At 35.9% G+C, this 14,426-nt stretch overlaps 2 protein-coding genes across 4 annotated transcripts in view; one reads left to right on the forward strand and one right to left on the reverse strand.

Moving 5' to 3' along the window:
- The first annotated feature begins 1,270 nt into the window (after positions 1 to 1,270).
- Positions 1,271 to 7,224, forward strand: LOC144659562 (ubiquitin-conjugating enzyme E2 R2-like). Its single transcript, XM_078520033.1, has 5 exons — positions 1,271 to 1,585; positions 1,677 to 1,763; positions 1,845 to 1,942; positions 5,909 to 6,043; positions 6,576 to 7,224. Exons 1-5 carry the CDS (start codon positions 1,409 to 1,411, stop codon positions 6,790 to 6,792), a joined length of 714 nt encoding a protein of 237 aa, XP_078376159.1. The 5' UTR covers positions 1,271 to 1,408; the 3' UTR covers positions 6,793 to 7,224.
- Positions 7,225 to 9,898: 2,674 nt separating this feature from the next.
- LOC144659602 (galactose-1-phosphate uridylyltransferase-like) overlaps positions 9,899 to 14,426 on the reverse strand; it is a 29,085-nt gene continuing 24,557 nt past the window's right edge. The window contains exons 11-15 of one of the 3 annotated variants that reach the window (XR_013571931.1): positions 13,862 to 13,895; positions 13,313 to 13,364; positions 12,780 to 12,845; positions 11,681 to 12,303; positions 9,899 to 11,279 (exon numbers count right to left, since the gene is read on the reverse strand). Coding sequence is in view for 2 of the 3 variants with exons in the window: in XM_078520073.1 (XP_078376199.1) it covers positions 12,232 to 12,303; positions 12,780 to 12,845; positions 13,313 to 13,364; positions 13,862 to 13,895 (224 nt within the window). In the remaining variant the exon portion in view is untranslated. Of the gene's footprint in view, positions 12,304 to 12,779; positions 12,846 to 13,312; positions 13,365 to 13,861; positions 13,896 to 14,426 lie in introns of all 3 variants that reach the window. The other 2 variants (XM_078520084.1, XM_078520073.1) reach the window with 2 other exon arrangements.

Genomic DNA, 14,426 nt, shown 5'->3' on the forward strand with positions numbered 1-14,426 from the left:
ATACCATTTTGATAGAAGTTGTACCCCTTTCGTATACCTTTTGCTCAAAAAAGGTACCCCTTTCATATACCTAAAAGGCATGGCATAGACTTAGAACAAGACGTTTTCTTGTTATTTTCATGTAGCGCTTAATAAATTAAAATAATACAACCATAAATTGCGTCTGTTCGAAATATTTTAATTAAATGCCCTTTTAAATACTTAAATGACAGATTTTCATACCCTTTCACATACCTAAACTTGTGAAATCCCTACCCTTTTATATACCTGAAGCCTGAAAAAGGTACCCCTTTCGGGCGGAGCCTCCCCGTATAGGCCATTATAGGGAGTACCCCCCGGGGTATATTGTTTTGGAAATGCCGGGACCAGACGTCACTTGAAGCTGCTTGAAGTGTTACGAACTAAACAAATGAACTGGCCACGGTCCAAGGATGGTCTTGCGGCAAAAAATGATCGATTTATTGGGCGATATTTCACAGCAAAACTTGTCTTCCAAGGCCAAAAATTGAATTAAAATTATGTATTAAAACGTGACATGCAACAACGATGGTAGAATTTTAAATTAAACAATGAAGAAAAATTACAGAATATAATAATAAAATAATCCTTCAGTCAGTCATTGTCTTGTTCTTGGTCTACCAGGTGATACTGCCTTTATGTATATGTTGGGCGTTCGATACAGGAATTATAATCTTTTGCATTTTGATTGCAGTAAAAGTTCGAAGTCACATGTCTTTTATATAGCCATCTAAAAATGGACGGGATCGCAGCTGCAGAACTGCCAAAAAAGATCCCAAAATGCTAAAAAAGATGTTTTATTTTATCGTCACATTTTAACCAGTGCAGGTGCAAAATTGCGAAATACAAATTAACGTGACGTCACTCTTAGCAACTGGTTGATTGGCACCGTAACCAGTCATCGCTTTGTCTTCAAATAAAAGTGCGTTGCTTTATCCACCCTGGGTCAACGTATTTCCAGTGATTTACAGCCAATCACATTACAAAAAAACTGTCCAGCAAACTGCATTATCCGCATAAGAGAAGATGAAAAAAGAACACCAGAAATAGCATTCTCTTTTTTTCCCAGCATCTCAGCTGTCTCTTTATACAGTTAAAATAGGAAGACACAAACTAGCCCTGAAATAAGTAAACACGATTTGCATTGTACACGTTTTCTAATCAACTTCCGGTTTGTTAGCTTCCGGTCTTTGACTGTGCTACCATATTTGGAGGTTTTCTGTGACGTCTAATTGAGTAGGGAGCCTGGGACTAGTAAATACACAACAAAACTTCTTTGGTGAAAGAGTTGGTGGTGATCTCAATGCCAAAAGTTTACTTATTTATTGTAAAAACTCAGGCTTATTCAAGTTGAAAAGCCGTGATTTTTGGACAGAAGTATATAAGGTAAATGGCCGCGCAACCACCTTCTTCGGCTGTGCGAGCGTTGCAGATGGAATTAAAGAAACTCACCGAAGAACCAGTGGAAGGATTTGTCGTCAATGTGCCAGATGAGTGCAACTTGTTCGAATGGGACGTAGCGATTTTTGGGCCTCCTGGCACCCTTTACGAAGGTGGATACTTCAAGGTAAGGACCTTATCTAACAGAGCAGATTTTTCTGCTTGGAAAAACAAGCGTTGCTAAGTTTTTCTTTTGACATGTCTCATTTTCGCTTTAGGCACACATGTCTTTCCCTCCTGGCTACCCCTACTCACCACCAACTTTTCGCTTCCTCACCAAAATGTGGCATCCGAATATATACGAGGTAAGAACGCCGGTTGCAAATGTTTTTACGTAGTTTCTTCTGTTTAAGTTTTAATTCTAATGATTACTCTCGATTTTGTAGTCCGGTGATGTGTGTATTTCAATTTTACATCCCCCTGTTGACGATCCGCAAAGTGGTGAGTTACCTTCCGAACGATGGAACCCAACACAGAACGTTAGGTACGTATGAAATAGCGTTCCAAACTAAACCTTCCTTTTTGTGAAATAAGATTTATCCCAACGTTTATGCGTAGTTTTCAAGAATCTATCCGTTACATATTGTAATAGTTTTTCAATAGTTCGCAATACGATCGCCATCTAAACTCTACAGTTATTCGCCATTTTTGCTTGCAATTAGAAATATATATTGGGTTTTCTTTGACATATGGTGAATGTTATTTTGCTTACTTCAACGTCAGAAAGCTTTTTTTAGCTGGTCTATAAACGAGTGACTATCAAAGTTTTTTTTTTTGGTCGCTTGAATAATTCCATGCGATGACCGGTGTTTATTTGTCGGCATATTTTTTTGTCACACTGTCGAAACGTGGTTGAGTCTTTGCGTGCATTGTGGTCGCTCTGGTTCACAGTTATAGTCCAATGAATTACCCAAAAGCTTTCCTTTGTGATTGAACATTTGGTCTAAAGATTTATCTATTACAAATCACTAAAATATAACCAATCTTGGTGAGATCGCAGGGGCAGATAGGTATAATTACATTTTCTGGATAAATACCAGTTGTAGAGTTTTATTAATTCTGCAGGTTGCTGGTAACATATTGTGAAGTTTGACAGAACTTCACACAAACTGCCCTAATATCAAGTTTTGAGCCAAAAAATTGGTATTCCTGTAATGTCCCTTGATAAATATTTTAATACTTTCCAAAAATATTCACTTCAAGACCTCCTTGCAACTGTGTGATAATTTGTTTTTGCAAACCTCAAAGCTTAAAATATAAATCCTTGTGGTTGACTAGATCTGGGCAGTAGAAACAAATAAAATATGAATAATGGTTTTGATTATCATTGTATCTGTTTGCAAATTTAATATGAAGTTTTTTTCCCTGATATTTTAGATTGATAGTATTGAAAAATGTAAATTAAGAACAAACCACTTTTGCTTTATGGTATTTGCGAGTTGTCAGGGCAGACAGGTCAGGAGTACAGTTATAGTGTTTGTATGGGAGCCCAATGTAAAATAATTTCCGTATAATTTTCATGCAAACCTTAGCTAGGAACATGCAGTGTTTTTTTTAAATAATTTGTCATCCTTATGCCTGTAAAAACAAATTCATGGTTCAGGTGGTAGTTTTATTTTTTTGATAAAGAAATGTGAAAAACAGGAAAAAACTACTGCACATTTCCTCACTTGAGTACAATCTTTCAGTTTGGCCATTTAATTTTTTTGGTCTGTTATCAAAAATTGATGCATGTAATTTTTTGACTGTAACAGGTGCTAGGGTTACAGCCCTTATTGCAGTTTTCAGTGATATGCGACTCTGAAATTCAAAAACTAACTAAGGATTGTGTTTTTGCTGATGTCAATCATAATTATGGCGACCGCCAACGAACCATGAAAAACATAAACAAACAAAATGATTGAGATCTACCAATCACAACTGACAAACGTTACCTTTTGACCTGGTTGAAGTGAATTTCTGTTTCCTGAGGGGTCTGATCAGATAATTGACAGCAACAAAAAGCATAAACTGTTGGTTGAGGACTTAATTTTAGAGTTCGCATATCACTGAAAACCACAACAATGATAACCCTGTTAACTCGTGTCATTCCAGGTTTTGAACAACAACAACAACAACAGCTAACCATTTCTTTGCCACAAAATACGGAAATAATTAAACATTGGGCAGTGCTTACCAGTAACATGTGCTCACTGAGTTATGAAAGCATGTGGAAAGTTTGCAGCGAGTGAGATAAGCAAAACTCATCTTTTTAAGTGTATCCATAATTTCTTACTTATTTTCGTGATTTTCACCATTTCAAAAAAATCGCGCAAAATTTAATACGCGCGAAAAAAACATTGTGCGAAATTTAAGCATGCGAAAATTAATACCATATTAGAATCTATATCAAAACAGCAAACATTTTAAAGTTTTGGAACTGCAACTATTTATCTTTGAAAATATCTTAACTCCATGTTTTCAATTAGCACCCTTCCTCTGATTACTGTTTTCTTCAGCTTGCAAATCGGCCAAAAAACTCCTTGTACCTTTGTATATGTCCAGTAGTTCTTTAGTCTTTGAGCGACTAAGCCATAAAACACTGACAAAATTGCGAAGTTTAATACATTTTTGGCTTTAATTTTTCTTACAATCAAGAAAATTAATACTCATGAAATTCGGCGCCCGAATATTTGCGAAATTAAGTATGCGCGAAAATTAGTAAGAATAAGGTACACAGCAAAAGGCATTAACAAAGTCTTTTTGAAACTTGACCATTTGAAATGGTAAAGCAATAAAAAAAAAAACCCAACAGGCCATTTCCGAGTTACCTTTTGCCTCTGTTTCAAAACTAGTCTGTGCGAAACCATTCATATGAAAATGTGTTTCACCTACAGGTCTATTTTCATGCAAATCAAACTCATTTTCATCTTCATGGTTTCACACGTAGACTCATTTTGAACCAGAGGCAAAGGGTAACTTGGAAATGGCCTATTAATCTTTGGATAATAAATTTGGTAAAAGACAGAATGAAAAAATAAAAAGGCTGTTGCTTCTGGAAAATATCATTTGTAGCATCTAAGTGAGAACATGTGATGTAAAAAACATGATTTAGTTACATGTAGGTATCAAACATTGCAAAGGTGGTCCTCAATCAGTTTGAACAAATGCCAGGTGACGTTTTACACGTGGGACAGTTCTAGTTGAACAGGTGACAAAAGGGCAAAATTTCTTTCTAATTTTTATGATCTTTTGTGAAACTCTAGCTTCAATTTCAGATCAGCCCCTCTTGTAAGCAAGAAAATAAGTGCTTGACTATTTTATTTTATTTTTAAAGTTAAAGATTAAAACAGCATTACATGTATTAAGTGCCTTTTTTAGAAAAAAAGAAACATTTTTCTATAATAGTTAACAACTTGTCACATGTCTTTTCTTTATTTTTTGTTCAACTTGAAGTTGAACTTGAAGTTTGTGGACCAGTCATGCAATGTTTGAAACTCAACTCAGGGCTGCAAATAACAGTCGGACATCAGACATTGGCTGACCAAAATTTGCTAATGTCCGACGAAATCCCAAGTGTGGTTGGACATAATGTCTGGACAATTTTTTGATCATGAATCATTTTACCGCAACGATGAATGAAAGTCTGTCCGACCACAATTATTTGAGGGTGGCGCTTATTCAAAATTTGGATGCCACAAAGAATCTTATCTTTTACAGTAATGGAAGAGCGTCTTTTGATTGTCAGTATTTGTCTCTTGCTGAGACACAAGTGGTGCTAGCTGTCCTGGCAAAGTTTGCGATGTTCCCAACATTTACAGAACTACGTATTGTAAGAATGTTGAATAGAAAAACTAACGGGCAATGTGTAAACGACGTTGTTTTGATGACTGGATTGAAGTTTTCTGTAGATGCAATGATATTCTAAGATTAAAAGATAGTTCTAAAAAATTGACTTGTATACTTAGTTGATAAGGATAAAATAAATAATTACTGAAGGTCAGTTTCTAAAAAGAAATGCCAATGACTATAATAATGTATGATTAATATATTGATATAATGATAATTAATTACTTAACAACAACAATAACACAGCAATACAAACACAACAACTTGGTGTTTGTTACAAAGGGTAGACTCCATGTCTGTACTACTTGAGTGCCTGTTTGGGTGTGTAAATGTTTGGTCATCTTTCAGAAGCATCATGCCGACCAATATCAAATCAGGCTTTCTTTTGAAAAACTGCTCTTTCCTCTTTATCTTTATTTATTTATTTAAAGAATTGCATTTGCTTTGTACCTGTGCTAGGCTGGCAATTAGTAAATCTTGCTTTTTCACTACAACTAAAGCTAAAAGTACAATCTCATTGTAATTGTTGCAGATACTTGCATTCCAAGTCCTGGGGAATATTGATTATATTGAATTTAATAGTTGTCTGTTTTGAAAAGTTTATATTTTCATTCCTATGTAGAACTATTCTGCTGAGTGTGATTTCCTTGTTAAATGAACCAAACACATTTTCCCCTGCAAATGTGGATGCTTCTGTGATGTTTAGAAAATGGAGGGACAGCAAAGGAAAGGATGGAGATTATGAAAGAATTGTAAAGTAAGTTGGATATTTACTTAACACTGGTTTTCACTAGCACTGTAGTTGTAACCATTGTAAGCACTCACGGCACTTGTTCAAGGAAAAACAGTGTTTTTAAAATATCTTTAAAGGGATTGCCATGGCATCAACGCAAGCATGAAAGTGGGAAGAGCTTATTCTTGCAGTCCTGCTTATGCCATGGTCATTCCCGTTAAGGCCAACAAAAGAACAAAATGAAGTGCAGTAATTTTTCTTCCTATACTTATGCTTATGTTGTTGTCCTCACTAGCTTATGCTTGTACTTCTTGCTAATCAGTCAGTCTTTATAAAGATGAGGGCAACTCGTGATCCATGTTCTAGCTGTCATATGTGTTGAAAACAACTTGCAGTTTCGCAAATAGTTATGGAAATTAGATGTTATGGTGTACTGTAATAAGTAATAATTGCATATTCCACCTAATCCACAACAAAGTAATTTTACACCTTATTTTAAAGGTGACGCAACAGGTACATGTAAAATTATTTATTTTCCTGTTTACTATAATTGCAGAAAACAGGTTCAGCGTTCCAAAGTTGAGGCTGAAAAAGAAAACATAAAAGTACCAACAACTGTGGATGAATACTGTGTAAAATCTAGACCCTCACGGTCTGAACCTGAGGATTTAACAGATTTCTATGATGATGACTATGCCGATGATGTGGATGATGACGACGACGACGATGAGTGTATGGATTATAGTGAAGACTCAGGGAATGAAGAAACGTGATACTTGTGACTAAGGGCTGGAACTCTGTCACAATGTATATTTTGTACTGTGTAACATAAAAGACCCTTTCCCATGGCAAGATGTGCAAGAAAAATCTTATCTGGCTTAAGAAGCTTGAAAAAACCTTTTTCTTTTGTAAAACTATTTGTGATATGTCGAGCAGTGTGATGTATGGGAGCAAAGACTGTAAGAGCTGCTACCCATGTCTTCAAGTGTGGGCATACTGCGGTATGCATATCGTGTTACTCCTTTGCACAGCTCACCAAGTTGTGCAGCTATCCGGATGTTATGGAAAGTTTTGCTAGCTTAACTAGGTATCAGTTGTGAGCTCAGCCCTTAGAGATTGGAAATTTTCTGAAAGTAGTACAGTGTAGCCTTTCATGTTAGTGGTGGTATCTATGTCTTGAAATAAATTAATAATATTAATCCTAATGTGTGTCAAATGATAAATGATGTTGTCTCAATCCCCTGTTAGCCTGTGCCAGGCATTCAGTTAGTTGGGAAGCAGCACGAAAAATGGGATTAGCATTATGAATGGCTGTGGAAAAAAAAGGTGAGGAGTTTCTTGCTCGTCGTTTTTCATGCTGCTCCCCAATTTACGGACTGCCTGGAACAGGCTATTCCCTGCTTGAAATAATAGTCCATAGTTGCACTAAGGGACGAACCATTAAAAAAGTGATGGGAGGGGTGGGGAATTTTCTGCTTGCATGATTTTTTTATGCCCATTGCTTGTGCAGGAATTTTATTGCAGGTGAAACCCTCTGCTCAAATTTATTTTAAGACAAACATTACTTTGTTGATTATTTGCTAAATGTTTAAAATATTTCAAAAAAAAATGAAAGGCTAAAATCAAATGTCATGTATCGTAAATTTTACTGTTATACTGATCGTTTCCTTTTCCCTATACACTTGTCAACAGCAATTTATATCAAACATCTTACAAATGTTGGTGTCAAAGTCTTTATACGATAGCCAGAAGGCAAGACTTGAAAGTCAATTTTCTTTCCTGCACAATCGGCATATAGGCAAAATGTTTTGCTGGTTGGGAGGCCGGGATGAATGTTACTTGCTTTACATGTATTAATGAAACTAGAGGGGGAGTGCTGGAGATACTAGCCTGTAGACCCCTTACACGCTAGCGTCTTGGGCATGCTCCCCAAGAAAATGTTAAAATCTCTAGGCTTGGAAATGCTATTTTCAGCATTTTCTCTTCGAGTAAAATGACAGGTATTTTTAGTGCTAAATAGGACCTCTTTTTCTGCACGAATTTTAACTTTGCCTTCTCCTTTGCATGATTTTTTTCTTGGCATTTTCCCTTGCATAACTTTTTTTTGTTTTTCCCCCACCCTTCCCATCACTTTTCTAATGGCCCCTCCTTTAGAAATTTCAGGTGTATCAGTAAGAAGTGTAAATTTTGTTGAAATATAGAAAGGATTTTCACAAAATATATATATATAATAATTTAATTATGACTACAGGAGTAGTTATATGTTATTGAACAACAAAGACAACTAGGAGGGGCAATGAGAGAGCCTCACTGCCAAAAGCATTGTACCAGATAAAGTTTCTCAAGTTCTCTTCTTAATCATTCATCAAGTCTTGTAATAACCACAGGCCTTAGTAACTCAGAGAAAGTCACCCCTCAGTCTTTTCTGTAGACGTAGACACCTTACAGTGCTCAGTCAAGACCTGGTGCTGATATTCTCCCAGCACTGCCCTCATGCCATCCTTGTCCCCAGACCCGAGGAACAAGTGGCTCTGGGGACACATGGTTTGATTGGCTATACAGTTTAAACAAGGAGAATTTAAATCTAGCCAATCAAATCAACCATTGTTAAATCCCTTACAACAAAGGGATTTTAAAATGGTCAATTTGATTTGCTATAAAATTTAATTTTCCTTTGTTAAAGATCTAGCCAATCAAATCATGTGTCTCCAGATCCACTTGTTCCTTGTGCCCCAGGATCGGCAGGCTAAGAGGGGAAAGCGGCTTTGGGGGCGAGAATGCCCTCATGCATGGTTATTGAGATAATATTTACTCCTGGGCCATTTTTGCATGTGGTACAGTTTTGAGCAATGTAGATATTTTCCATTCCCTACACTAAATGTTAAAGTACCACACACAATTCTAGACTTGAAGAAAACTTTTTATTGTTTTTCCCATTTAAAGTGTATATGACGCAAAATTTTTATTTGCTTTTTTCTTTTATATTTTAGTAGTTTTTTTTTTTTTTTTTTTTTTTCCGCGCGCGGCTAAGACAAAAGGTACGTCACGTCACCTTTGTGACGTCTACTTGTTTGATGAATTTTCAAAATGGCTGAGAGTGCGACATTTAGGAGGCAAAAAAATGACGGAAAATTTTTTTTTGAACAAATTTTAACTATGAATCCTTTATTTAAGCATATCAACGAAAGAAAAAAGCCAAGAAAAGATTTCGTGTCATATACACTTTAAAAAATTACGGCATTCAGTTGCATTTGTCAACAAGTGTTTTATTGCATGATTCTAAGCCTTTAGATGTTGAGTTGGTGGATTTCACAGGTGCATTGAAGTACCTATTAGTGGAAAGTTCTACTTTATGTCTAACGTAGTAGCGAATAAATTCCCACATTGCATTTGAAAAGATATGAACTGTGCAGGTACATGAGAACTACAAATACAATATAAAGCTAAAATTTAATTTACTACCAAACTTACATTCATTCAGACAAACATCCTTTAAACGGTGATTTTTAATTTTTGTAATTAATTTATTGCCACTTCTTTGAAGATTAGTGTTATGAATCTCTCAAAACGTTTTTATTCTTGTTGTGAAATATTTTTTTTTACTGGTGTCCTAGCTACACCTTAGAGAAGTATAAAGTTATCTGAATATCATTTCTATGTGCTAAAACAATTGGTTCGTGCTTTAACATGCACTATCAGATTTTGGTGCACGCGGAAGTTTGGAAAGAAACAAGGAAGCGTAATTGTTGCTCAAGGTGATTGGGAGGGCCGGGGGGGGGGGGCGTTTTTGGGTTTTTTTTTTTAAAAAAAAAAAAATTTTTTTTTTTTTTTTTTTTTTTTTTTTTTTTTTTTTTTTATAACCACCCCCCGGCGCCCCCCCCCCCGCGGAGGGCAACTCTAGCTTCTTGAGTGCCCTCCAAACTTCCCAAGTGCACCATAACTCGAAAGTGCACAGCTAAAAGCATGAACCAATTGTTTAATAACAGTGCTGGTGGAAATGTACATCAAAACCTGCGTGAGAAAAAGAATTTTCAGGCAAAGCAATTTGCTCACACTGCCAGTGCACCATAATTGAATTATGGTGTACACTTACATATACTGAATTTGATTGTGCGACACTGTTAGACCTGTTTAAAACAAACCTTGTTTTTAAAAATACTTTCAAAGCACTTTGCAGCGCCTAAAATCCCCAGCAAAATTAACATTTTGCAACACAGAGTTAAAATTAATTTGATCATCTCATTAATGTCAGTGCTGTTTCACAAAATATCAATACGGTTAACCCCAAGAAAGTTTTTTTTTTGGTTTGAACCCTCCCACCCCTCTCAAAATTCAAGTTAAGCTCTGTACTTTCCTTTGAAATTTTGGCTTTTGAGACCCCCACTCCCACCCTCTTCAGAATTTCCAATGACCTTCCTTGGGGGTGGGTATGGATTACATTTCCTGGAACTGCACAATCTGAGGAACTGTACTTGCTGCAGGTGTAGATCAATAGAGCGGTTTTCACTTGAGTGTCAAAAGTAATTTGTGTTTGCTTTGGTTATGCATTACCATGCTTAGAGATTGGTTTAAAAATCTTGCGCCACTTTCTCAGCCAATCAGAACTAAGACCAAAACCAATTGTGTCTCGCTCGCTCACGTTTTTCTGTGCTTTGTGCCAGCTACATGTATTTACTTCGAGTTTTGATTGATTCACTGGATCGTCTGTGTCCTTTGTGATTGGCCAGAGTAATTACAGCTAATAACTTTAGTTTTGGTTTTACAACACTCAATTGAAATCTGCTCTACTGTCGAGACTGCCATTCTAATGCAAACATAAATATCTGTAATAAAAAATTACAGATGGGAGGGTAAAAATTAATTTTTCTTTAAAAATATTATTTTGTTTATTTATTTATTTATTTTGCCACACAAAAAAAAATATAATTATAAAAAAATAAATAATAAAAAATCAAATAAAAAATAATAATTAATATACAGGACTACAATATAATATAAGATTTGTAATTCCATATGATATATATTTAATTTGAAAAAATCCTAGCCTAGAATGTGTTGTATCTAAGCCTAGAGTTTGACTCCAGGTTTATAATTGTGGCCAATCCACAGGTCATGAATCAACCTTTTAGTGTGCTGGACTATTACATTGGCCATTAATTTGAAACTGGAATAAATTATTGTAAGAGCCACTGCATAGTTGTAGTCTTGACCTTTGAAAACCATCTTAAATGCCATTCTTGTTTTGCTTTAATTATTTATTCTGTAAAAATAAACAAATACAAGAAAGCATGAGTTTGATATTAATTAATTATAATCATCCATCAAAAAAGTTCAACTTGCATTCAACAACAGCCAGGCATATGGTTACCGTGGATTAAGGTTTGGTATATTCTGCTGAAGGCTGTTCAAGATTATAACTTTTTAGCATATCCATTGGTTGATAACATTCCTCACATTCAGTTTTGAGGAAGGTATCTTGATTCAAGTTTGATATTTGATTAAAATGCCCTGCAGCTCGGCATTGCACTGCACATGTAACTTGTCAAAATTATCTCTGATTTTGAAAATTCGTTCCCTGGATTTTGTCAGTTATAATTGATTTTAAACCACACTCAACCTTATCAAACAATAATTAAGTGTTGGCCACATGCACTCATTAACCTGCAAATGCAGTCGCCTCTCATTGCTCCAGGCCCGGTTTGGCATTTGGCTCTCTCTTGTCCATTAGCACCACCGTCTATATGGAAACTCACTGTATCTCAGTGTTTATATGGTATACCATAAAACTCCCCCCCCCCCCCCCCCCCCCCCACTAATAAGCCTCCCTGGTTATAGGCCCATCTAACTGGAAACAAACAAAAAAAGCATCCGGTTACAAGCCCCCCAGGATATAAGCCCCCCCTTTGCTGGATGACAGTACTGAACAGGGCTAAATGTTGCTTTATTATGACTTTTTAACTTAAAAACTTACTTCGATCAACACTGCCGCGGCTCGTTTTGTAACGTTTTCTTCATTCCGCTTATAAGCCCCTCCATTTATAAACCCACCAAAAAAAACTTACGAAGTTGTATAAGCCCAGGGCAATAACCAGAATTTTACGGTATCATCTGAATTATGCTAAGTTTCCTTCAACAACCATATATAATTGCATGCATCAACAGTTTGAACATGATCTGAACCCAATTCATGACCTGAAAGCCACTTACACACTTTAAACTAAGCTGCCCTGTAATAAATTTACCTTGTAGTGAATTTCTGAGAGATTTCTAAGTTTTTCTGCTGCCTGAAAAACCAAATTAAATATATGTATTCAAATTAAAATAATTGTAATCAATCAATTAATTTAGTAGTCGAGGCACACAGCATATACATTGTTATATTAATGTTAACCACACTTGACATTTAAGTAACAAATTTAAAACTGACTCAAGCAGAGAGTAAATAACTCCTGATCAACACCTCTCCTAAGCAGCATTTTGAATTTTCTTTTATATTTTCATATTCCACCAGCCTTAGGTGGATTTCCACTGAGTGACAAAGACGCATATTTTTTTACGTGTGAAAACATTTAGAGACGATGTATGAACGGCTTGCATAAATGTGAACCCAAGTCATTCAATGAATACATTGTCTCTAAATTGTTTCACGCATGTAAACGTACATAAAAAATTGCGCCTCAGTGGAAATCCACCTTTAGAAGACACAGGCTGTAACTCCTCTGGTCACCAAACAAATCAGTGAATAATTATATTTATGTACCTGTTCTGGAGTCAAGTCTCTTTGACTTTGAGCTAACATTTCATAACCAACCATGAATTTCTTTACCTGTGGAATAATAACTTAGATAATGAATATTATTGTTGCGATTAAGAGATAATTATTATGATAATCTTCTATCATTTGTTTAAGAATGGTTATCACAATGAGATGAACAACTGATATTTTGAACATTTTGACAATCTTCATACTTGACAAGTTATTCAAAATGAAGGTTTGGGGCTATATGAAAGCAGGTTTCAGTGGTAATGCAAAGTTGTAAGGTGAATATGAATGTCGATGGGTAAGCCATTACTTCATTGACACTGTCAGTGTTGGGCCAAAATACACTAACTTATGGGTGCCAACACTCACCAATAGCTATCAAGCAAGACAAGCTGAAAGCTGGATTAGATTTTTCACATTAACTCTGGGACAACAGGAATACTACCTTTCTTGTACTGGAGTTCGCAATATAATAATTAAGGATCCATGTAATACCCAAATGGCCTTAAGCAATAACAATATGTTCTTACCGTGGCAGAACGAAGTAAAGGAGGGTAGTAATGAGCATGTAACTGCCAGTGACTGCCAGGAAATAAAATGAACAAATTTAATTGCACTAGGCATAATGTTGTTATGAGTTGGACAACTTGACACAAAGATGAGTATATTCATAAAGACTGGATCATCTGTTGGTATTAAGAGTTAGGATAATATGTGAGCCAGCGAACCAGAAATCCCAAATCCCAATAAAAGGCTAATTAGCCGCAAGCTATCTAAACTAACTGTAGGCTAGCCAGAGTACTATTTAGGCTAACCGGAGTGATATGTAGGGTAACCAATGTGTTTTATTTAGGCTAACCTAAATGGCTCACATGGCTCGCATGATTTGCGAGGCATGCGCCGCATGCGAGCCAGAAATTCCTAATCCCAATAAAAGGTCAACCGCAAGCTACCTAAGCTAACTGTAGGCTAACCAGAGTGCTATTTAGGCTAACCAATGTGCTATTTAGGCTAACCGAAATGGCTCGCATGGCTCGCTGGCTCGCAGATTATCCGGACCCGGTAATTATAAGTCTCACCTACAGTCTGTGTCCTGTTTACCTGAAGGCGCACCTGCAGTGCACAAATAAACATACTTTTAGCATGGAATTTTATTTAGCTGATGTTTTTCTTGGAATATTACCGTATATGTTTTTGAAGAAGCTCTAGGAAAACTGTAAGCAATTAATTAGCTAGTAAGTCAACCATTCAAAAAATGTGGACAATAAAAATTAGCATGACATAGATTTAAAGATAAGACTGATGCCAGATCACTAGGCTCCACATATTAATTTTGAAAAAAAAAAGATAGATTATATATAACCACTGACAGCAAAAACATCATCAATGCTTTTCAAAAATGAATAAAAAATTTTTTTTAGAAAATTTTAAAAGTGATCAGCTGAAAGAGCATCTTCTTGACTTGCTAGGTTCTCTTTTTAACATCACTCCCTGGAGAACTAAGTTATCAACCAAAGGATGCTAGGAAGCTTAACAATTCACTATCCAATGCTTTGCATGCATTGCAGGCCCACAATGATAGATTACTATTATCTTAATCTCTGCATGCATTGCATGCCTATGACCCTTTTTATTATCGCTTAA

The sequence above is a fragment of the Oculina patagonica genome, chromosome 1, assembly GCF_052425735.1.
Source record: "Oculina patagonica isolate OP01 chromosome 1, crgOcupat, whole genome shotgun sequence".
NCBI lineage: Eukaryota > Metazoa > Cnidaria > Anthozoa > Scleractinia > Oculinidae > Oculina > Oculina patagonica.